Below are 25198 nucleotides of genomic sequence, written 5' to 3'. Positions count from 1 at the left end.
ACCACCATTGGAATCATCGAGGACCCGGTATGCCTGTCATGCTTGGAGGAGGCGGATAGCACTGAGCACTTTCTCTGTGAGTGTCCTGCCTTTGCTAGAGCGCGACTACGAGTATTGGGTTCCGATGTCATGGGAATGACTAATATTCGTTCTCTAAAACTGGAGGATATTTACAGATTTGCCAAAGAATCTGGAAAATTCTCACAGGACTAACTATCTCTATCTCTGTCTCTATTCTTTCCTATCTCTTTCTCTGATACTTTTCTCCCTCCCTCCTCGACTATCTACCCCCTTTCCAGAGCTTTAAATACAATGGGCTTTTTAGCCTGAGTGTTTTAGAAGCCACCAAATCTCCTGGTGCTCCTTGGCTCGACCTCTTCAAATTCAAATTCAAATTCAGAGTCTTTGTAAAGTCCTTCATCTAGATCGCTCAGTAAAGATGGATTCCATTCGAAAACTTAATGGTTCATTCACCATTTCCAAATCGGAAACGTTTAATGCTCTACTCGAAACCCATTTTCCGGGTAGTAGAACACTCTTTGAAGTAGAGAGTGGCATGAACAATAACGGTAGCGACGGTGGAACCTCTAGGTATAGCTGGCATATTGCTACTCGGATAGTTAAAAAGAAACGGTAAGCTTTTCCTTGTCTTTCTTCGAGAACTTCAAGTAGCCTGGACCTGACGGAATATAGCCCGCAATGCTTAAGAAAGGAGGATACAAAAGAGGATCTTCACAGCCTGTTTTGCACTTGGTTATATACCATTCCAAAAACAGAAAAAGACGACTATTCCCTAACAAAAAGTTTTAGACCAATCAGTTTCATATCATTCGTGTTGAAAAGTCTAGAACGAGTGGTGGTATTGTCGAGAAGTCCATTTAGTAGAAATCAACACGCTTACCAGAGTGGAAAATCATGTGAGGGGGCTTTTGATAATGCCACTTTCGACTCAATATGTTCTTCTGCCTAACGACATGGAGTTAATCAAATCATTGTAAAGTGGATATATTCCATGCTCTCTGAGAGGCTGTTAACAGCTGGTGAGAACAGTGACGAAATAATCACCGTCAGGGCCAAGCAAGGATGTCCTCAATGGGGTGTTCTTTCTCCGATGCTGTGGTGCTTGGTCGTAGACTCTCTACTAGCGGAGATGCAGGAACTCGGTTTTCATGTCCAAGCATATGCGGACGATGTCTGTGCGCTAACATCGGATAAATCCCCAAGGAGGCTTTGCACGAACCTCTGGTGATGCCTTAAATGCTATGATTTATTTGCTGTCCTTGGATCTACATATGCAACAGGAAGCAATAAAAGCAATATGTAGACTCCATAAATATGGTTTCTGGCACGCAGACGGAACTTCGGGGCACAGAGAAATTTTTAAGTTGCTATCTGAGCAGTATGCACTGTTTTTGGCACCTAAGGACGACCTGATACCCACCGTTTCATTTGGAAGGAAATTTGATGTCAGATTTCCATTGCGAGAGAAATGGAGCAATCCAGAATGCATTCAGAGAGGTTTGATGGATGGTTTCTTTACCGAAGGGTCCAAGAATGAAATAGGGTCTGGAGCCGGATGGTACTTAAACGATAGTAATAGGTATCACTATGGAGGAAATGGCAACTGTATTCCAAACGGAAATTTTTGACATTCTGAGAGTAGGCGAATGGAAAATCGAAAGATAGAGCGGAAAACAGATAGGAGGTTTCAATGACTGTTAAGTTGCCCTGAAGGCCCTGGAGAACGCGAAGCAAACCTCAGAGATTGTTCAAGAATGTAAGAAAAAGCTTAATTCTGTCGCAAGATAGAACAGGCTTATACTTATATGGGATCCAGGACCCTCCGGTGTTCAAGGAAACGAAATTGCCGATGAATTGGCCAACCGTGGATCAGCGGTTCCCCCCCAAGAGCCAGAGCCAATAATCGGAATCACTTCCGCAGGAATCATGAATTGGATCAGTGATTATTTATGCAATTTACATAAAGAGCAATGGAATTACGGAACGTAAATATTGCGACATGGAATGTAAGAAGTTTATACGAATCAGGTAAATTAGACAACACAATCAATGAATTTAACAGACTAAATCTTGACTTTCTTGGTATAAGCAATACCTAGTGGCAATCAAACGGCTGTATAAAAAAAGCGTTCAGTTTTATTACTCAGGAAATGACTCTTCAAGACAGAAGAGGTGTAGTCATTATGATCGCGAAAAAGCTTTGTGGGGAAAGTTACCAAATTTATTTCCATACTCTGACAGGATAGCGATGGTTCTGGATTTAAATTTCATTCACAAATAAGATTTAATAAATGCGATTAACCTCTTTCAATATACGTTAAATGAGATAGTAAAGAAAAATTGCCTTTTTGTTGAGTGTTTAAGGATCGTGTGCAGGGATTACATGTAAAAAGAAGTAAAATATTTTTTCTGTTCTGTTTTATACAATGAATATATTAGTTATATACATTAAAAATATTTTGCAATGAAAAGCAGCTTCGCCAAATCTTTCTGATGCTCGCATACCTTCAAGAAGTGGTTTAGGTCATTATATTTGAATTTCCATCTTATTAAAAACATTTTAACATGGTTTCATTCAAAGTCTAATGACTGCATGCACTTTTCCCAATGCTGATCTATGCGCCGATAACATTGCGACTCTTCGAGGTACGCAAAAAAATTCTTTCAATACGAAGTCAATGTCTACATTCACGTTGCGATAAATATTCATAGAAGCAAGTCCATTCAAACGATCTTCTCTTATTGTAGACCTCAGGAAAGATTTCAAGCGTCGCAGCGTGGAAAAAGACCTTTCGTTTGCTGACCGCCATTATCCGAAAAATTTGGTGGACATTCGGAAAGGCGTCTTTTTTGCAAATGTCTAGGGCTTCAAGCGGATTATGGATGTCTGTACCTGCGGTGGTTCTCTCCAAATTTGAACTTCACTTATCCATGTTTCCGGGAAGGTATCTTGCAAAATTGGAGCATACGATTGGAACAGATCTTTACAAGACGCTTCATCGAAAGTTGGCATTATTTTGGGGCAAAGACAAGCGAAATTCGCCAAGATTTTCCGATGCTTCAAAAATAGATCCTGTAGATGTGTAGTGAACTGATCCAAGTATGGGATGTAGGTGCTAATGCGATAATAATCTTCAATGCTGTGAGTCATGACGTTGCGTCAGCCTTCGAAAAATTCTTGGTTTTTCAATTGGAATTGGAACAAAAAATTTTCATATGAAATATTTTCAATGCAGCAGAAAACTGATTATGGGATTTGCATTTGCCCACGGGGAGGGTTTCGACCCCAAACGAAAGTAGGACTATCGTAGGTATACTGACAGGCCACAATTTGTTAGCGGCTCACGCGTACACGATGGGAATTGCAAACAATGATAGCTTCAGATTTTGCAATAAACTAGAAGAGAGGGAAGCTCTTGAACACCTTCTATGTTCTTGCCCTGCATTAGCTAGAACCCGAATGAAATGTTTAGGAGCTCTACAATATGAGAGGGTAGAATGTCTCTCGGGGTTCGGAATTTACCGAGGACACCTTCGCCACTCTCCCCATCCCCACTGATATGCGCGTAGGCGAACGCGCATTCCGCAAGGTGATCACAGCTGCCGCGGCTCGCTTCATATTTGCCGGAAGAATCTGGGACATACGTCCAAATTTCCCAGCTGAAGCAGTTGTTCTGGAAACTAGCGTGACCACCTACACCAGGTCGATCCCGTGGATCCTCGCATAAAGGATCTCAATTCGGGAGCAACGAAAAACTTCACCTCTGGTGTGCCTAAGCTCTGGTACACCATATGGTCCCTGTCAAACCCGAAGAAGCACAACGACAAGGTGGATATCACCTTCAACGGTTGTATTCGTCGGACCCGAAGAGATGCGCAAGCTATTTCAGCCGGTAATTCATACTGCATCCTTCGGCCGACAGATCCCAGCGCCGTGCCACCAGACGGCTGCACAAACTGACGAAATACAGCAGGGTGCCATCAACAAAATGAAATCTTCTAAAGCCATTGGCTTTGATGTTGAAAAAGCTGGGTCCATTGGGAGTATAGTACATCACAATTACTGGACTAGACAGTGTTTAGACAGACAATAAACGACATTCATCGAAAGACCATCACCACCTTTTTAAGCTCCCGACCACCGAATGCCGTAATCGGAGTCCAACCACCATCCATTGCAGACGAAGAGTTCCACCTTCCGCGAGATTCGACCGTAACATTGGTACAATTACCTTCTGGAGCAGGATAAACTCCTACCTATCCAGAATCGACGCCGACATACTAACCATATGTCCGGCATGTGAAGGCACCGCGCACGACACTAGCCAGCTTACAGTTCACTAGACAGGGCTAGCTGTTGTTTGTTGTTGTTTTAACAGCATAGTTAGCCCTGTCAGTGTAGGTATATCATCTGTCGTCTTCGTCTAGCTCATCTAGGGGTAGGCCCAGGAAACATGCTGTTTCGACGGGTTGGGTCCAGAGGGAGAGGGGGGTTAGATGAGTCTGATTAAGGGGGCATGTGAAGAGGTGGTTAGTGTCGTGCGGGGTACCTTCACATGCCGGACATGTGTTTGGTATGCCGGGGTCAATTCTGGATAAGTAGGAGTTTAACCTGCTACAATATCCAGAACGTAATTGTGCCAATGTTACACGAGTCTCACGGGGAAGCTGGAGCTCTTCATCTGCAATGGGTGGTGGTTGGACTCCGATTACGGCATTCACGGGACGGGAGTTCATGAAGGTGGTAACGGACTCCCGGTGAATGTCGTTTATTGACTCTCTGAATACTGTCCGGTCCAGTAGGTCTCGGTCAGTTTTGTCCTGGAGTTCGTCAGCGTAGTCGAGGAGGTGTCTCCTGACGTGCCTGGGAGGCGGCTCAGGCTCAAGCAGGTGTCTGCAGGGGTGAAACCTGCGGTAACACCCCAGCAGGAACTGCTTGCTGAGCAATTTGTTGTGCTCCGCGACTGGGAGCATTTGTGCCTCGTTGTGCAGGTGTTGTATGGGTGACATCAGGAGGCACCCGGTCGCTGTCCGAATGGCGGTATTCTGACATGTCTGAAGCTTTATCCACTGCGAATCACTAGTACCAGGCGACCAGACAGGCGCAGCATAGTTTAGAACCGGCCGGCCAATTGCCTTAAATGTCGAAAGCAACAGTTCTTTGTCCTTGCCCCAAGTGCTGCCGGCCAGCGATTTGAGGACCTTGTTGCGATTTTGGACTTTAGTGGCAATTGCGGTTGTGTGCGCAGAGAAGGAGAGCAAGCTGTCAAAGGTTACACCCAAAATTTTGGGGTTATTCACAGTCGGAATTGGTGTGTCGTCGACTTTTACCTTAAGGGACAGCTTGACCTCCTTTGTCCAGGTGGTGAAAAGGGTCGCCGTGGACTTGGTGGGGGAAAGTTGGAGATTCCTCGCAGTGAAAAAGCGAGAAAGGTCGGTGAGGTAGTTGGAACACAGGCCATCGATGTCATTGCCCGACGCCATTATCGTGCAATCGTCAGCGTATGAGATCAGGGAAACTCCCGCTGGTGGTTGGGGGAGCTTCGAGATGTAGAAGTTAAAAAGCAAGGGTGAAAGGACACCACCCTGCGGTACACCTTGCTTAATCTTCCTCTGCTTTGACATTTGATCTCGAAAAATCACTGACGAGTGCCGACCGCTCAGGTAGTTCGCGGACCACCTCTTCAGCCCTGGCGGGAGTGTCGACTGATAAATATCATCTAGTAGCGTGGAATGGCTGACTGTATCGAAAGCCTTCTTTAGGTCCAACGCTACTAGGACAGTCCTCTCGCAGGGGCGGTTTTGGTTAAGCCCGCGATTTATCTGGGCGTTTATGGCGGTGAGTGCCGTGGTGGTGCTGTGCACTCGTCGGAATCCGTGCTGATGTGGGGCTGGGGCCAGGTGGGTCGTGAAGAGTGGGAGTAGGAGGGTTTCAAGTGTCTTCACTACTGGGGAAAGGAGAGTTATCGGCCGATAAGACTCCCCTTGGTTGGCGGGTTTCCCAGGTTTCAATAGTGGGACCACTCTCCCTGCTTTCCACTTGTCAGGGATGATGAGAGTGGCCAGAGACAAATTGAAGACCCTTGTGAGGTATCCTACTCCCAGGGGTCCCAGATGCTTCAGCATCAGCGCGTTAAGTCCGTCAGGGCCAATGGCTTTCGATGATTTCGACTTGTTGATGGCCCCCTGAACCTCATCACCGGAGAAAGTAAGTGACGCACTGTCGTTCGTCACTTTGTGCAGCCTTCTGGTAACACGACGTTTGGTTCTGTCGCCCGGAGGATGCAGTGTAAACAGCCGGCTAAAATAGCTCGCGCATCTCTTCGGGTCCGACGAAGTACAACCGTTGAAGGTGATAGCCACCTTGTCGTTGTGTTTCGTCGGGTTCGACAGGGACCTAACGGTGGACCAGAGCTTACTCACTCCGGAGGTGAGGTTACAAGTCTTCAGGTGCTCAACCCATTTAGTCCGCTTGTGTTGATTTACCAGTTGCCGGATCTCCAAATTGAGATCCCTTATGCGGGGATCCCCGGGATCGGCCTGGCGTAGGTGGTCACGCTCGTTTGCTAAACTGGCTGCTTCTGCTGGGAAGTGAGGACGGATGTCCTTATAACATCCAGCTGGGATGAAGCGAGCCGCAGCAGCTGTGAGCACCTTGCGGAATGCGCGTTCGCCGACGCGCACATCAGTGGGGATGGGAAGAGCGGCGAAGGTGTCCTCGGTGAATTCCGTGAAGCCGGCCCAATTAGCTTTTATAAAGTTAAAATAGGACCGGTGATTCGCGGAAACGAAATCGGCAGGTCTCTCGATCGAGACGATAATGGGCAAGTGGTCTGATGCAAGCGATAGTATAGGTAGCCACGTTATGCTATTTATCAGACCCGCGCTAGCTATTGTTAGGTCAGGCGAGCTGCTACAATTGCCCACTACCCTGGTGGGGGCGTCGTCGTTCACTGTGCTGAATGTCGAGTCGTCTATCTGCTCTGCCAATTGCTGTCCCCTACGATCATTTGGCAGGCTTGAATGCCAAAGATCGTGATGCGCATTAAAGTCACCTACAACCAATCGGTTTTCACCTCTGATGAGCGCACCTATATCAGGGTGATATCCTGCCGGGCAGCAGGTGACAGGGGGTATGTATATATTAAAAATTTCGAGCTCGGAATCGCCTGACCGGACAGCTATGCCTCGACATTCTAAGGTGCTGTCCCTGGGGTCGATTCCTTCATCGATAAGACGATACTGCACAGTGTGGTGGACTATAAACGCTACGCCACCACCGTTGTCTCGCTCGCGGTCGTGTCTGTGCACGTTATAGCCATCCCTGGTGATCAGAGATGACCTAGCGTGCAGCTTTGTTTCTTGGACCGCAGCTATCTTGATACTGTGCCGGTTCATAAAGTCGACTATCTCGTCGACCTTACTCGTAAGTCCGTTGCAGTTAAACTGGAGAAGCTTGAAGCTTCTCGGTGAGGTCAGTGTAAGACAGGGCTAGTATACTGGGGCGGCAGCCCTTGGTCGGGAAAAACCCGAGTCATTCCGGTAACGTAGAACCGGCTGCGTCCCTCACCCTCCGAGTTACACAGACCTTACCGAGAAGCTTCAAGTTTTTACTATTTAACTACAACGGACTTACGAGTAAGGTCGACGAGATAGTTGACTTTATGAGCCGTCACAGTATTAAAATAGCTGCGGTCCAAGAAACAAAGCTGCACGCTAGGTCATCTCTGATCACCAGGGATGGCTATAAGGTGCACAGACACGATCGCGAGCGAGACAATGGTGGTGGCCTAGCGTTTATAGTCCACCACACAGTGCAGTATCGTCTCATCGATGAGGAAATCGACCGCAGGGACAGCACCTTAGAATGTCAAGGCATAGCTATCCAGACAGGCGATTCCAAGCTCGAAATATTTAACATATATATACCCCCTGTCACCTGCTGCCCGGCAGGATATCACCCTGATATAGGTGCGCTCATCAGAGGTGAAAACCGATTGGTTGTAGGTGACTTTAATGCGCAACACGACTTTTGGCATTCAAGCCTGCCAAATGATCGTAGGGGACAGCAACTGGCAGAGCAGATAGACGATTCGACATTCAGCACTGCGAACGACAACGCCCCCACCAGGGTAGTGGGCAATTGCAGCAGCTCGCCTGACCTAACAATAGCTAGCGCGGGTCTGATAAATAGCATAACGTGGCGACCTATGCCATCGCTTGCATCAGACCACTTGCCCATTATCGTCTCGATTGAGAGACCTGCCGACTTTGCTTCCGCGAATCACCGGTTCTACTTTAACTTTAAAAAAGCTAATTGGGCCGGCTTCACGGAACTCACCGAGGACACCTTCGCCGCTCTTCCCGTCCCCACTGAACGCGCATTCCACAAGGTGCTCACAGCTGCTGCGGCTCCCTTCATTCCAGCTGGAAATTTTAAGGACATTCGTCCCCATTTTCCAGCCGAAGCAGCCAGCTTAGCAAACGAGCGTGACCACCTTCGCCAGGCCGATCCCGGGGATCCCCGCATAAGGGATCTCAATTTGGAGATCCGGCAACTGGTAAATCAACATAAGCGGATCAAATGGGTTGAGCACCTGGTCCACCGTTAGGTCCCTGTCGAACCCGACGAAGCACAACGACAAGGTGGCTATCACCTTCAACCGTTGCACTTCGTCGGACCCGAAGAAATGCGCGAGCTATTTTAGCCGGCTTTTCATACTGCATCCTCCGGGCGACAGAACCAAACGTCGTGCTACCAGAAGGCTGCACAAACTGACGAACGACAGTGCGCCACTTACTTTCTCCGGTGATCAGGTTCAGGGGGCCATCAACAAATCGAAATCATCAAAAGCCATTGGCCCTGACGGATTAAACGCGCTGATGCTGAAGCATCTGGGACCTCTGGGAGTAGGATTCCTCACAAGGGTCTTCAATCTGTCCTTGGCCACTCTCATCATCCCTGAAACCTGGGAAACCCGCCAACCAAGGGGAATCTTATCGTCCGATAACTCTCCTTTCCCCAGTAGTGAAGACACTTGAAACCCTCCTACTCCCACTCTTCACGAAACACCTGGCCCCAGCCCCACATCAACAGGGATTCCGACGAGTGCATAGCACCACCACTGCACTCACCGCCATAAACGCCCAGATAAATCGCGGGCTTAGCCAAAACCGTCCCTGGGAGAGGACTGTCCTAGTAGCGTTGGACCTGAAGAAGGCTTTCGATACAGTCAGCCATTCCACGCTACTAGATGATATTTATCAGTCGACACTCCCGCCAGGGCTGAAGAGGTGGTCCGCAAACTACCTGAGCGGTCGGCACTCGTCAGTGATTTTTCGAGATCAAACATCACAGCAGAGGGAGATTAAGCAAGGTGTACCGCAGGGTGGTGTCCTTTCTCCTTTGCTATTCAACTTCTACATCTGGAAGCTCCCCCAACCACCAGTGAGAGTTTCCCTGATCTCATACGCTGACGACTGCACGATAATGGCGTCGGGCAATGACATTGATGGCCTGTGTTCCAACTACCTCACCGACCTTTCTCGCTTTTTCACTGCGAGGAATCTCCAACTTTCCCCCACCAAGTCCACGGCGACCCTCTTTACCACCTGGAGAAAGGAGGTCAAGCTGTCTCTTAAGGTAAAAGTCGACGACACACCAATTCCGACGGTAAATAACCCCAAAATTTTGGATGTAACCTTTGACAGCTTGCTCTCCTTCTCTGCGCACACAACCGCAATTGCCACTAAAGTCGAAAATCGCAACATCGTCCTCAAATCGCTGGCCGGCAGCACTTGGGGCAAAGACAAAGAACTGTTGCTTTCGACATTTAAGGCAATTGGTCGGCCGGTTCTGAACTATGCTGCGCCTGTGTGGTCGCCTGGAACTAGTGACACGCAGTGGATAAAGCTACAGACATGTCAAAATACCGCCATTCTGACAGCGACCGGTTGCCTCCTGATGTCTCCCATTCAACACCTGCATAACGAAGCACAAATGCTCCCAGTAGCGGATCACAAGTTCCTGCTGGGATGTTACCGCAGGTTTCACCCCTGCAGACACCTGCTTGAGCCTGAGCCGCCTCCCAGGCACGTCAGGAGACACCTCTTAGACTACGCTGACGAAATCCAGGACAAAACTGACCGAAACCTACTGGACCGGACAGTATTTAGACAGTCAATAAACGACATCCACCGGGAGACCGTCACCACCTTCATGAACTCCCGTCCTGTGAATGCCGTAATCGGAGTCCAACTACCACCTATTGCAGACGAAGAGCTCCAGCTTCCCCGTGAGATTCGTGTAACATTGGCACAACTACGTTCTGGATACTGTAGCAGGTTAAACTCCTACATATCCAGAATCGGCCCCGACATTCCAAACACATGTTCGGCATGTGAAGGTACTCTGCACGACACTAACCACCTCTTCACATGCCCCCTAAAACCGTCTCATCGAACACCCCTCTCCCTCTGGACCCAACCTGTCGAAAAAGCATGTTCCCTGGGCCTACCCCTAGATGAGCTAGACGAAGATGACCGGTGATATGCCTACACTGACAGGGCTACCAATACTGTTAAAACAACAACAACAACAACAACAACAACACTAACCAGCTTTTTACATGCCCATCAAAACCACTCATCTAACACCTCACTCCCTCTGGGCCCAACCTGCCGAAACAGCAAGTTTCCTGGGCCTACCGTTAGATGAGCTAGACCAAGATGACCGGTGATTACACTACAATGATATAGGTAAGTTACGTCTACAACAACAACAACCAATGGGACCATGATCATGAAATAAGAGGCCGAGTAGAAATGGCTAGAGCGGACTTCCAGAAGATTAAAAAAATATTGACACGCCGGGACGTAACAATTGGATTAAAGACAAGATTTTTAAAATGTTATGTATGGTCAACACTTTTAAATGGATGCGAAGCCTGGACGTTGAAAACCAAAAGCATACACCGACCAGAAGCCTTCGAAATGTGGTGCTATAGAAAAATTATGAGAATAAGCTGGACTGACTAAATATCAAATGATATAGTGCTAAATAGAATGCCAACCTCTAGGAACATGCTAACGGACATAAAAGGTCGCTTTTCGAAAGAGTTTTCCAGTTCATTTAGCGGAATGTCCTTCGGGATGTCGGTACGAGCATTTTGGATGGCTTATACGGACGGTAAAACGTTTTCCTTTCATGGTCAAATGCAATTTTTCTAATAGGTAGAAGTCACAGGGAGAAGTACGGTGAGTTATTGATGGTTAAAATGTGATTTCAAGTCAAAAAATCAGTCACAAGTGTGGATTGAAGAGAGAGCTTCCTCCTTCGAAGTATTCAGGGCGAATACGACGAATGGGATTCAACAAACACTTCAAAACGCCAATACAGAAAATTCCATTGACAGCTTGGCACGAACTCCTTGTGGACAATTCCCTTGGAACCGTAAAAACAAATGAGCACCGACTTGATTCTTGACTTCTCCAAACGCGATTTTGGGGACTTCCATTCGGCACTTTGACGCTTGGTTTCAGGTTCATTTTGGAAACCCCACATTTCATCACCAGTTACAGTGTCACAAGGTGAAAGAAGTTCTCGTCTTTTCTCGCCTCTTTATCGAGGTCTTTCGAATGTTGAATTCTGAACAATTTTTGGCCCTCAGTTAACTTGTTCGGAATGAAACATGCACAGACCTTACGTAAGCCCAAATGATCAGCTAAAATGCGATAAATCGATGTTTTGAAGATATTCAACTCCGATTCCATGAATTTCAAAATTTTTTGATATATGTACGAACAATTTCGATGGAGTGGTGATTACTAAATTCGGCCACTCATGAATTCTGGCACGAGATAGCAGCAATTCAAATGTTTCGGTAAACGTTTTACCGATTTTAAAACAAAATTCGATATTAGCGCTTTATTCAAAACTCATTTTTGTACCGATGACATAAACGTACTGACACTTTAGACGCAATAACTTCGGTTTCACTGAACCGAATGTCACCAAGCTTTCACTGGAAGTCAGATAGGGATGTAACTCCCAACAAATCAACGATCGAAGTAACGAGAGTAAGAGCACAAGCAGAGGTTTCGTTTGTGCGTTTGCAACGACTTCGATAGAAATAAAACGACGAGAACGCAAAAACAAAAAGCAAGAGTAGGGGTTTTTGTGTTGTGTTTTTGCAACGGCTTAAGAGCAACGTACAACGTGCAGTGGTGTTTATAGCTGCAATATTGAAGAACGTTCTGGAATTCTATTGAGGGGAATTATTGTGAGCCATACGGGCATAACAACGAGTAGACGTTCAAGGAAAACCAACGTGATTAGAAGTGAATTTCTGAAGAACTTAAAGCAAGCCGGTTTTTTCATTTTTAATTAGACTGTAATATGGGAAAAATGATCAAATTAAACAGTTTAAGGGTTGATCAAATCAACAAATTGCTACAAAACCAAGGTGCAACGATAATGGGCAATAAAGCAGCAAAAATTCTGAAATTGACAGAAATTTACGGAGCTGATGAAGTTGATGCTGAAGAGTTGGAGGTAAGCAGCGAAGTTACAGCTATGCAGAAGCAAATGGAAGAAATGCGTGGTATTATTGCGGGGCTAGCTAAGTCTGTAAACGATTTGGTGACAGTACAGATAAGGCAAACGTTAACACCGTCGAACGCCACAACGATTCCAGCAGAAGTTAGTTGCCACGATAACCGTTCAACTGCCACAATAGAGGCTCACGCTGAAATACCAAGGAGTTCATCACAACATGATATTAGTAGTACACCAATAGCAGTAGATCGTCCATTGTTAGTCCCAACGACGCAAAGTGAATGGAAAAGAAGCGCAGTACACGACATCATCGCATTATTACCTGATTTTGATCCATTAAAAGGGAGTTTAACATCGAAACAGTTTGTTGATAAAGTTATACAGCTACGAGAAGCATACGAATGGTCTGAGCAAGAAATTTTGTTAGCCGCTCAATCAAAGTTGAAAGGGGTGGCCAAAGAATGGCTCGATGCACAAACCGTATTTCAACGATGGTCAGCTTTTGTATCAGCATTTCAAACAGATTTTCCTTTCACAATGTGTACGGCAGAAGTGCACATGGAATTATCACGAAGAAAGAGGCGAACAAGTGAAACGATGAGTCAATATTATTACACTATGTTAAATATTGGTAGGCGAGGTAAGGTTGATGAAGAATCAATCAATACATATATTATTCGGGGGCTAAATGACAGTAATTTAACACGCACCCTTTTGGCAATGAAATTATCAACGTGTAACGATTTGTTGCGTTCTCTTGATAGTTTAGCAGATGTATATTGTGCGTTCAAAGGTACAGATATTGGTAATAGAAATGTAAACGAGGTAACACGAAATGTTACTACAGAGAAGAAATCTATAAAATGTTTTAATTGCAACGAGTATGGACACATTGCAGCAAATTGTCCAAAGCCTCCAAGAAAGGAAAGATGCGCAAAATGTAACAAGGTGGGACACGATTCTAAGTCTTGCCGCTATGAAAAATCAACGGTTGCGACGGTAGTTACTGAAAATTTATATCCACCGTTATTGTCAAGTGTTCTGCTGAATGGTGACCAGTATTCGGCGTTTATCGATACTGGCAGTGACACATCACTCATATCCGAATCCAAAGTACCAACCAATGCGGAAAAGAAAGTATGTGTTAGAAAGTTAGAGGGATTTGGGGGTGCAAGCGTTGAAAGCAAAGAAGAAATTGAAGTAAATTTAGTTATAGAAGGCATCGCATTGAATACGAAATTGCAGATAGTACCCGATGAGTTTATGCCATACGATCTGTTCATTGGACGAGATGTTTTGTGTCAAAAAGATTGTTCATTAGTTATACAGTCGGGAAATATGCAAATACAGAAAAATACTGCAAACGGTTTTAATGTGGACGTATCATTAAGTAAAGATGAAATGCATGAAGTACTTCATTTACTTGAAAAATACGATGATTGTTTTGCAGAAGATTTAGGAAAGCTTGGACGTTGTAAAACAACAACTATGGAAATCCTTGTCAGCACCGAGAAACCAATTACAGGTAGGCAGTACCAGGTGCCTTTCATCCAAAGACCTGTACTTTCCACGATAATTGACGACTTGCTTAAGCACAATATAATTCGTCAGAGCTCATCGCCTTACGCAGCTCCAGTTGTAATAGTGAAGAAGTCAAACGGGGAAGGTAGAATGTGCGTTGACTTTAGGGCACTGAATGCGGTCACGATAAAGAAACAATTTCCAATGCCAATAGTAGAAGAGCAGTTGTCAAAGCTTGGGGGTAATACGTTTTCACCACCCTTGATATGACTGCAGCATATTATCAAATTCCATTACATGAAGAGAGCAAGAAGCTCACAGTGTTTTTGGCACCTGAGGGGTTATACGAGTATAATGTAATGCCATTTGGACTTCGAAATGCGCCAATGGTATTTCAGGAGATGATTATTCAACTTGTACGTGGTTTGAGAAGCCGAAACAAAATTATAAGCTACGTTGACGAGGTTATAATTGCAACAACTAAGTCCACTACAACATTGAAGCCGCGCATTGCCAGGTGGTGGCTAAGACTACAAGAATTTGATTTTACATGTGAGCATCGACCAGGTACTAAAACCCAGCATGTCAAAACCGCTATCAGAACTCCAAGAGCCAATGGGCAGGTTGAGCGCGCGAATAAAACTCTATTGAACGCTCTAAGATGTACAGTGGAAAATAACAAGGTATGGGATGAGTCATTGATGGCCATCCAATGGAGTATAAATTCGCAGAAGAATGAGGTAACGAAACACAGCCCAAACGATCTTGTGTTCTACTTCGATCCAAGGGATGTTAGTCACAACCGAATGATCCAAGCTATGCATGATGAAGTTGTCCATGTGTCAGACATGGAGGAGAAACGCGACATAGCAGCGTCCAATATTATGACCGAACGTACTAAATGGAAAGAGAGATACGACAAACGACATCAGAAACCGCACAAGTACGAAGTTGGCGACTTGGTGGTAATTGACAATGTGTTTACAGCTACGGGTGAATCCCACAAACTCGATCCTATGTACAAGGGTCCATACCAGGTGACGAAGGTATTAAACTACGACCGCTATATCGTGGAAGATTTACCGGATACGATGGTCACTCAGGGCCGCTATTGCAATGTGCTGTCCGCCGATAATCTCAAACCATGGTGCGCTAATAGTCCAGAATTAGACATTCATGATGACGAAGAAGATTCGTCCATGCAGGACGAAATGTCAGGAAAGGCCGAGCTGTCACCGACAGTTTGCATGTGAGAGGGCATTCGCTGGTTGACGTTCGAAAAGAGTAGTCGTCGGTTCGTTGAAAGTGCGAGTGGATGTTCCTCACACCTGTGTATTTCTTTTAATTAATTATACGTTTTTTTTAATATAAATTTTAAACAGAATAAATATAAATTGGCTATTCTTGACATTCCTTTGTTTAACAAGAGGTGACAAATAAATCTTTTAAAACTGCTGATACAAGAAAAATTTTAAGAACAAAGATGATAGGAAGAAAATGACGTGACTCGACAACATCAAGGAGTGGACAGCTCTCAAAACATATGACCTGACAACCGTACAGCTAAGATCAAAATCTCGCAGCTTGACAAGGGTCCCCCCTTATACCTCCTATGCACAATGTCACAGAGTACGAGCCAATGGGAGCAGATAAGTCTGTGAAATATGCAGTAGGGCTGCTGAAAGCTCAGAACAGCAGCTTGAAAGCTGAAGCGTGGTGTATTCTGAGCAGCGACGTCGAGGATGCAGAGCTCAGGCTTAACCTGAGCATTGACGATGACCCATGGAGGCAGAAAGCTGCCGTGGGATAAGGAAGCAGAGCCTAAACAAATGGTTACGGATGAGGGTAGTGATCCTTTAGTAAAAATGGTACCTACTTCTACCATACCAACTACGGTAGAAGGCCCTTCTGTCGTTTCCACGACAGTCGGTTCCACGTTACCGAAACGACCCGGATTTATATCCGGCCAAGGACTGTCACTCCAGCAGCATTCCCCGTATGTAGGTAGGGGAATGGTTTATGCTGCTACAACAACAACAGCCCTTCTGATGGGGAACCCAGGCAAGTCACTGGGTTGACACAGTCCAGGCAAGTTACTCGACCAGCCCAAGCCAGGCAAGTTACTGGGACGGCCGATATCCCCACGAAACAAGAACTCCTGGAGGGGCTGGATTTAGGTAAGCTCGAGCTGGACAAAAGGGCGCGAGAGCCAGAGGAAACCCGAAAATCTTGACAGTATTCCAGATCAACATCCATCGTGCGGTAGCTGCATCAGCCGTCATGGCACGATGGTCTGCCTCGGGAAATCTGGGCATAATACTGACTCAAGAGCAGTGGGCCTACAGAGACGAGGTTAGGGGCCTCAACAACAGAACAACAATGTAATTTGGGATGAGACCTAAAGCATCTGTAGTGTTAAATAGAAACATTAACTATTTCTGCATTGCAGAGTTTTTGAACCGGGATCTGGTTGCGATCCAGGCACAGCTGCTGGTGGACGGGACCCGCAAAGTCGTAATGGCGTCAGCATACTTTGCGGGGGGCAATAGCACCGTTCACCCATATGAGGTACGGAGTCTGGTATGCTACTGCAACAAGAGGAAGATACCACTTCTGTTGCACACAACGAGGCGTGGGAGAGTACCGACTGCAACAGAAGAGGTTAGTCCCTACTTGAGTTATAATAAGCAATGATTTTTATATACAAAATATTGGGTGTACACCAACTTTTGTAACAAGAAACAGACAAGAGGTCCTTGATGTGACCCTCAGTAACAAACTGGCTGAAAACCTGGTGTCGGTCAGGAAAGGAAATTAGAAGAGCATAGAGGCGTAGTTTCAGAAATTCCTGCGAGGAAATCACCTCAACCCCCATTGCAGCTAGGCTCCATAAATCTATGGCTAAGGAGAGAGTGGACATTACCATAAACTAGGCAACAAAAACATAGATGGCACATATACATGTGATGAGGTAGAAAGAGCAAACGTCTTGCTGGCCACACACTTTCCGGCAGCCGTAACTCAGAGCCCGAAATCCTATACGGCGTTTTCGAGGCCGACTGGAAACTGGGTCCAGTTTTACAAACGGGTCCTTATGATTTTTATAAACAGATTTTTTCAGCAAAACTTCTATTATCATGTCCGCAAAACAAATAGGGTGGTTTTAGCTGTTTTTATTAAAAAACTCGTTTCCTTTCAAAAAAAATAACCCTCATCAGTCCAACTCCGGCTACGCAATTCACAGTATTTTTGCGTAGAACTCCTTTCCGCGTTAAAACCATGCGAAAATTTCCATATAATGCCCCAAGCCCGCAGTTTTTAAGATATTTGGTTTCAAAATTTGTAAAATTGACCAAGAATTCTACTATTTTGGTTATTTCATCAATCAGAAGTGCTGCCAGACATCTTATAAATAAACAATTTTAGAAGATAAAAAATACCAAATTTTCCAGTTTATTTCTATATTATATACGTCTATATATATATATATATATTAGGGTGGTACAAAAAAAATTTGTATGCTGCCGCCCCCCAAAATAGTAAAGAATGAAAAATAAAAAGACCCGTATTTTTTTTTTTTAATCAGACCATATTTAATGGTGCCGCCGGGGCTTTGAAATATCCCATGTATTTTGCATGGGAAAAAAATACTTTTTCGTAGATTTCATGTAAAAACCTGGAAAATGATATCGATACCATTGATGAAACAATACAAAGCGCTAGCAGAAGACACATAAATAGACTATTAACGCATACAAATCCTATGATGAGAAGACTACCAAATAAAGAAAAATCTACCCAAAGTCGGCTTAACCGTCAAACACCAACAGATCTTGCAAAATCCTTGTAATCAATTGTCAACTAATCGTATATGCCATTGTTTGTTAACCACTTGTTTTTAAATAATATGTATATATTTCTTCTAAATGAGCTTGGGGGCATTGGCCCTTCAATATCACTCTCATTCCATCTTTTTGTAAATCACTTATTGTCTACTTATTATTACTTATTGTCTAATGACAGGTGTAATATTTTATGGAAATAATAAAAAAAAAAAAAAAAATTTCATTCGAATCATTTGAAATTTCTGTATACAATAACGAAAAATTCAAAAAAAGTTGTACACATAAAATGAATGTCGATTCGAAACTTACTTTAATCTAAGAATCGAGCAAGTTTTGTTTTGTACAATATTTTGATTTTTTCTTTTTTTTATATGAAGAAAATATTTAAAAGAAATTTTTTTTGCTAAAAACCTTCCCCTAGTGGATCCCTATAATATGAAAAAAGAACGAATAAAATTGGCCTCGTATCGGCGCAAAAAAATGCGTACAAACGAACATCATTTCATTTTTATATATATAGATCATTATTTTTAGTTGTTAAGCCTATTACTTGCAAAAAAAAAATTTTTTTGTAAAATTTTTGAAGTTTTTTAAAAAATCGACATTTTTTTGTTGTCATTTTGTTATTAAAAAAGGGGTTATAAATAATAAATTTTTTCCCACCATAGCTTTAAAAACTAGTAAATATTGTTAAAAATATACTATCAAAGTTTGAGCTTGATATGTTAATTTTTCACGGAGCTGTGATGTGGGCAATTTTGAAAACGTGGTTTCGAGAAAAACACGCTTAAACAAGCGCATTATCAAGCGCATATGACCGTAAACCGCTCGAGCGCTCAGTTTATACCTGCTTTGCTAAAACTTTTATAACTTGAAAACTATTCAAGATTTCTTTTTAAGATTTTCATGGAACATTCTGGAGTTGTTTCTGAGTATGTTTCAACAAAAAGTAAAAAATCGATTTTTTTTAAGTTTTACAGTAGAGGCCCCCTTAAGAAATTTATTTAGTCAGAACATATGTAAATGAATGAATGTGAGTTATAGAAAAGAAACTAAAAAATTCGACCCATATTGGGGGACATCAGAAATCGTTTTAGAGGTATGGTTCCTTCGGCAAAATTTCTTATTCTGATCCCTAGAATATGATTTTCACAGAGCAATGGGCGATTTTTTTGCCTTCCCACAAATCGACCCGGCCTAATGTACAGTAACCTTGAACAGGCAGCTGCGGTTGTCGAGCATTTAGAAACATATATTTACATACATATATGGGTGCAAACATATTTACGGAGCCGCGGGCACTCGACTTGACAAAAATTGAATATTGGCAAATAATTCTACGCGAAATATTCCAATATTGACTATGTTCGAATTGTCGAGAAAATTAGCATATGGGCGGCTCGTTTTATGAATGAGAGTACTTGCTCTTAGAACTATGAGCTCGAATTTATAAATCAATTTTTTAATGATGAGTTTTTGTTGCACAGTACAATAGTTGAAACTGTTCGGCGCCGCCGCGACTGTTCAGCGCTATGGCAACTAGGATGATGGCCGCTACGCCTGCGCCTATTAATGCATTTTGTTCTTGTAGTCGCTAGGCATAGAATTTTAGCTTTGGACGACATACGCATTTACAGCAATAAAGTGAGTGGCCTGTGTGTGCGGTTGTATGTAGATGCATATGTGTATATTAATAAGCATTGTTTTGCTGGAAGTTCAGAACACAAATATGTATGTACGTACATAGGCTAGGCCATAGTATAGCATACATACATATGTATAAAAAATTCAAACCAAGCGTCCTACGAATGTTTGCGCGTATGTTAGTACGTCTGTGTATTATACGCGTTACGACGCTCATAATAGCAACCGCGTGTGCTGTATTGCATCCGTATTTTTATATTCGTAAATATTTTCATTTTTAAATATTTACCGCAATTATGCCGAAAAATAATGCAGAAAAGTGTCGTGAATTTCGACAGAAAAAAAAAAAATACCAGTCTTACGGTTAGACGCGATAGAAGTGAAACCTTCCGTAAAACAAACTGAGAGAGAATGAGATCAAAAACAAGAATTGACGCGGTATTTCAAAGATATGTTGACAATCACACTCGTATCATTTGTTGAAATTGAAAACATTTAGGATGAGTAATAATAAAATGAAGAAAATAAAATATGAACTTTATAGCAATATTATAATGAACCTATGTATAATTATCCCGCTCCTAATGCTGCTTTCGTCTCATTCTCTCTCAGTTTGTTTTACGGAAGGTTTCACTTCTATCGCGTCTAACCGTTAGACTGGTATTTTTTTTTTTATCTGAAATTAGCACTTCACACTTTGAGTTCTTCACAACGACTTAATGCATTCACAAAAACGGTTGCGTTATATAGGTATGGTCTACGAGACGAGGTAATAAGAATGAAATGGTAATTTCAATTCTACCTGCTGTGTCTTGTGGTTGCTTAAAAAAAAACCCCACAAGCAATTTTACGATCTGCAATTGTGTCAATGATACCTTCATTGTTTAAAAGGATTGCGGTGCATTCCAGTGATACCTTAATTGTTGAAATGGTTGCAAAAAACGCGCATTTCTTAAGAAGGCCCCTACCCAAAAGATCGACCCAAATTGGGGGACATCAGAATTCGTTTTAGAGGTATGGTTCCTTCGGCAAAGTTCCTTATTTTGATCCCTAGAATATGATTTTCACAGAGCAATGGGCGATTTTTTTGCCTCCCCACAAATCGACCCGGCCTAATGGGTATGTCACAAGCGTATCTGTGATCTAGGTGCTATGCCGTGGGGACATATACTTCATTGTGAAGGGAATATGAGACCGCGAGCATGTATTATCATGCCGAGGTTGATCGAACACACGATGTTAAAAGAGCTATGCTGCGGAGATATCGTTGTTCCAAAAATAAAGTACTTGAAGAGTGGGAACAGTGTCGAAGCTATCATAGTTTCGGCCTACCTACGCTACGACTCTTTACAGCCACCTCCTTCGAGGGAGCTAAGAGAAGTGGTCAAAAATGCAGAATCCAATAATCTGGGACTAATGGGCTGTGATGCAAATTCACAAAACATTGTATGGGGAAGCAGCAAATACAACCCCAGAAGTCTCAAGTTACTGGATTTTATCCTGTCATCCGATTTGGTCATTCAAAACACTACACAAACCAACTTTTGTGACCAAAAGCAGACAAGAGGGGATTAATTTAACACTTACCAATAGGTCAGTTGGAAATCAACTCAACCGATGCCGAATTTTGGAAGAGGATTCTCTTTCTGATCATCGTCTTATCGAATTCCGACTGTGGACTGGGACAGGTATGGTGAGCTTGTACCAGAGCGATTACCAAACCTGAAAAAACTCCAATCAGGAGAAATGATTGAAGATGCTACTAAGAAATTAGAAGGTACTTTAATCAATTACTTTGAGGAACTGTGCTCACTCAGGCAAAGTAGACAAGGGAAAGCGGTTCCTTGGTGGAACCCAGAACTGTCGAACCTTCGTGTACGGTCCAGAAAACTTCTTAATAAGGCCTAAAAGACCCAAACTGAAGAGGACAGGCCTAATCATCGACTTACACAGAGAGAGTATAAGAAAAAAAGTGCGGAAAGGCAAACTTGAATCCTATAGAAATTTCTGCAGTAACGTCAAGGAAATGAAATGAAACAGCGAGTCTTTGTAACGCTCTTGTCATGTCGGCCTCCTTGCCGCGGGGATGAGGCTTAAGTGGCGAGTTAACCCCATTCTATGGAGATTAACTTACCACGAACTAAGAGGGCAGCTCCATATAGGAATTGGGTATCCACTCAACCGCGGAACGGCGGAATTGGTGGACACCCAAGTACTATGTGGAGAGTACCGTACCGACAACCTGGCAGGAGGTATAAAATGCATTTTCCTACAATGTGGAGGCTCAACAAGGATCTCTCTGCACGAGGTAACCCACTTCTGGGAAATCCTCCCGTCCTCCCAGCAATCGACGGCTCGGGCATCGGATGTGCAGGCCCGAACCCCACATTCCCCTATGACCGGAACTGACACCCAGGGTTCCAGAGCAAGCGCACTACTAGTGGTGAAACATGGCACATTGGCTATGCCAATGGAGAGCCGAGTGAGTGTGAGCGATACACCGCCGTCGAAACGATCTGAAGCAACTGAACAAGTTGTGGAGGATGTGGAGATGGCGGACAATCTCTCAGTAGACTCAGACGGATCTCTGGTACCGAGTAAGTCTTTGACAACGGTTAAACCTGGTGTGAATCAGGTAAGCACCGGTAAAAAGACCGGAGTTATTGGAGATTCGAACGCAGGTGTTGGTCTAACCGCAAGGCAGATCAAACGAAGGAGACAGAAGGCGAGGCAAGCCGAAGCACTAGCTAAGGCAATGACTCAAGCTGCGTCAACTTCGACACCTGTAACGGAAACGGGAAAGCGTGGCAGAACAGAGGATTCCTCTGTAACTCATCCGGGAACGAAACGGGGTCTGTGCCAACGACCGGGAAGAGGAGAAAGGCAAAGAAGAGGAAAGTCGAGAGACGGAATTCGGAAATGCCTGCATCCTCGACCCAATCCAAGGCAGACAAACCTTTGCCTGACAAGGCAGAGGTTAAGGGACCTCAAATGTCGAATGACACTCTTCCGTCAACGTCTGGCGAATCATTCGCGAGAATGGCAGCAAAGGCAATGACGGTGGAGATACATACCGACAAACAAGATGGTCTACTGTCCAAAGGGCAACAAGACTATCTTGACAGCTATCTTTGGAAAGCTATCGGTGAGTCGAAAGACGCGCCGACGTTCAAGGGGAAAAGCGTGGTGGATGGCATCGTAAAGGTGCACTGTTCCAATGCTTTTTCCCGAGAATGGCTAGAAAAAGCGATAGCAAAGATTCCAGCCTGCGAAAACAGCAAGTTTATTCTTGTTGAGAGTAGCAAAGAAAGGCTGGTACGAGCGAGTGTCTGGATTCCGGGTCCTTCCTGTAATTCAGCAGAACTCCTCAAACGCATCCGTGTTCAGAATAAGGATCTAGACACGACTCTCTGGAGAGTATACTCGTGCATCAGGCAGAAATCCGCTACCACTTCGGAGGCGGGTTCCCACCTGGTACTGGGTATCGATCGTGGGTCCCTCAAGGTTCTTAAGTCGAAGTACGGGTGCCGTCCTCACCTATATCTGGGGCGAATCCACTTCCGTGTCCAGGATAAGGTGGAGGACAAAGCGTAAATATACTCAGTCTCATGACTGAAGTTATATTTACACAAATAAATCTGCAGCATAGCAAAGCGTCTACGGCTCTCTTGTGCCGTAGGCATGCAAAACTGCAAACAAACCCACACATAATATTTATACAAGAACCATGGGTATGTCACAAGCGTATCTGTGGTCTAGGTGCTATGTCGTGGGGACAAATACTTCATTGTGAAGGGAATGTGAGACCGCGAGCATGTATTATCATGCCGAGGTTGATCGAACACACGATGTTAAAAGAGCTATGCTCCGGAGATATCGTTGCTGCAAAAATAAAGTACTTGAAAAGTGGGAACAGTGTCGAAGCTATCATAGTTTCGGCCTACCTACCCTATGACTCTTTACAGCCACCTCCTTCGAGGGAGCTAAGAGAAGTGGTCAAGTACGCAGAATCCAATAATCTGGGGCTAATAGTGGGCTGTGACGCAAATTCACAGAACATTGTGTGGGGAAGCAGCAAATGCAACCCCAGAGGTCTCAAGTTACTGGATTTTATCTTGTCATCCGATTTGGTCATCCAAAACACTGGTAACAAACCAACTTTTGTGACCAGAAGGAGACAAGAGGTGATTGATTTAACACTTACCAATAGGTCAGTTGGAAATCAAATCAACCGATGGCGAGTTTTGGAAGAGGACTCTCTTTCTGATCATCGTCTTATCGAATTCCGACTGGGAATTGACACAATATCAATACCTTCCGGTAGGAATCCTCGAAATGTGGACTGGGACAGGTATGGTGAGCTTGTAACAGAGCGATTACCAAACCTGAAAAAACTCAAATCAGCAGAAATTATTGAAGATGCTACTAAGAAATTAGAAGGTACTTTAATCAATTGCTTTGAGGAACTGTGTCCACTCAGGCAAAGCAGACAGGGGAAAGCGGTTCCTTGGTGGAACCCTGAACTGTCGAAGCTTCGTGTACGGTCCAGGAAACTTCTTAATAAGGCCTTGAAGACCAAAACAGAAGAGGACTGGGCCAATCATCGACTTACACAGAGAGAATATATATTAAGAAAAAAACACCAGTCTAACGGTTAGACGCGATAGAAGTGAAACCTTCCCTAAAACAAACTGAGAGAGAATAAGACGAAAGCAGCATTAGGAGCAAGATAATTATAGGTTCATTATAATATTGCTATAAAGTTCATATTTTATTTTCTTCATTTTATTATTATTCATCCTCAATGTTTTCAATTTCAACAAATGATACGAGTGGCTTATGATAGCTAAAATATGATACAAATGCTTTGGTTTCGATGTTATCAACATGTCTTTGAAATACCGCGTCAATGGTTGTTTTTGATCGTATTGTCGATTCAGTGCGATTGTTACACATTTTTAAATTGAATGTTGTATTGAGAAAGTCAATTAAAGGAACCGCTGTGTCCAATGCAAAATTTACGTTAAAATCGCCACTTAAAATCATTGGAACTTTATTGTAATCTTTTCTAAGTATCCGCGATAGTTCTGGTGTATACTTTATTAAATTTTCGTGAATGAATTCCGTGATGCTATTTATTGATTTTTTTTTCTGTCGATATTCACGACACTTTTCTGCATTATTTTTCGGCATAATTGCGGTAAATATTTAAAAATTAAAATATTTACGAATATAAAAATACACACGCGGTTGCTATTATGAGCGTCCCCAGCAAAACCTGCGTGACCGAAACTCTAACACAATTACATTTTTTTGAATGTTACAAACACATATGCACGCAGGTTTTGCTGGGGCGTGACCGAAACTCTAACACAATTACACATATGCACTCGTATTTGTTTGAAAATCGACTTTTTTTTTTGGTTCTCCGTCACCTTTGGAAAATGTGTAAACAGTAAGCAAACTTTATTCATATATTTTTCCTCATTTTTGCATCAGTAAAATTAAACAAACGCCGTAGCCGAATGGGTTGGTGCGTGACTACTATTCAGAATTCACAGAGAGAACGTCGGTGAAAACACCAAAATTAAGGAAAACTATTTTTCTAATA

The 25198-nt window shown here is 43.7% G+C and overlaps 3 protein-coding genes across 3 annotated transcripts in view; 2 read left to right on the top strand and 1 right to left on the bottom strand.

Annotated features, from left to right (window-relative positions):
• Nucleotides 1-25198, bottom strand: part of LOC128869370 (uncharacterized) — a 98065-nt gene that overhangs the window by 16366 nt on the left and 56501 nt on the right. The gene's annotated exons all lie outside the window — the stretch shown is intronic.
• On the top strand, nt 8097-8600 carry LOC128869372 (uncharacterized; the record flags this gene model as incomplete). Its single annotated transcript, XM_054111914.1, has 1 exon — nt 8097-8600. A coding segment is annotated over one exon (504 nt), but the record flags the coding sequence as incomplete, so codon positions are not given.
• On the top strand, nt 12428-14368 carry LOC128869895 (uncharacterized). The gene has a single exon (XM_054112492.1). It carries the CDS (start codon nt 12428-12430, stop codon nt 14366-14368), a length of 1941 nt encoding a protein of 646 aa, XP_053968467.1.

The sequence above is a fragment of the Anastrepha ludens genome, chromosome X (assembly GCF_028408465.1).
Source record: "Anastrepha ludens isolate Willacy chromosome X, idAnaLude1.1, whole genome shotgun sequence".
NCBI lineage: Eukaryota > Metazoa > Arthropoda > Insecta > Diptera > Tephritidae > Anastrepha > Anastrepha ludens.
Note: the sequence above shows the minus strand (reverse complement) of the source record. Positions and strands in the feature narration are given on the sequence as shown.

Coding starts and splice junctions, on each gene's coding strand:
- LOC128869895 (XM_054112492.1), top strand. CDS start 12,428: ATGATCAAATTAAACAGTTTAAGGGTTGATCAAATCAACAAATTGCTA.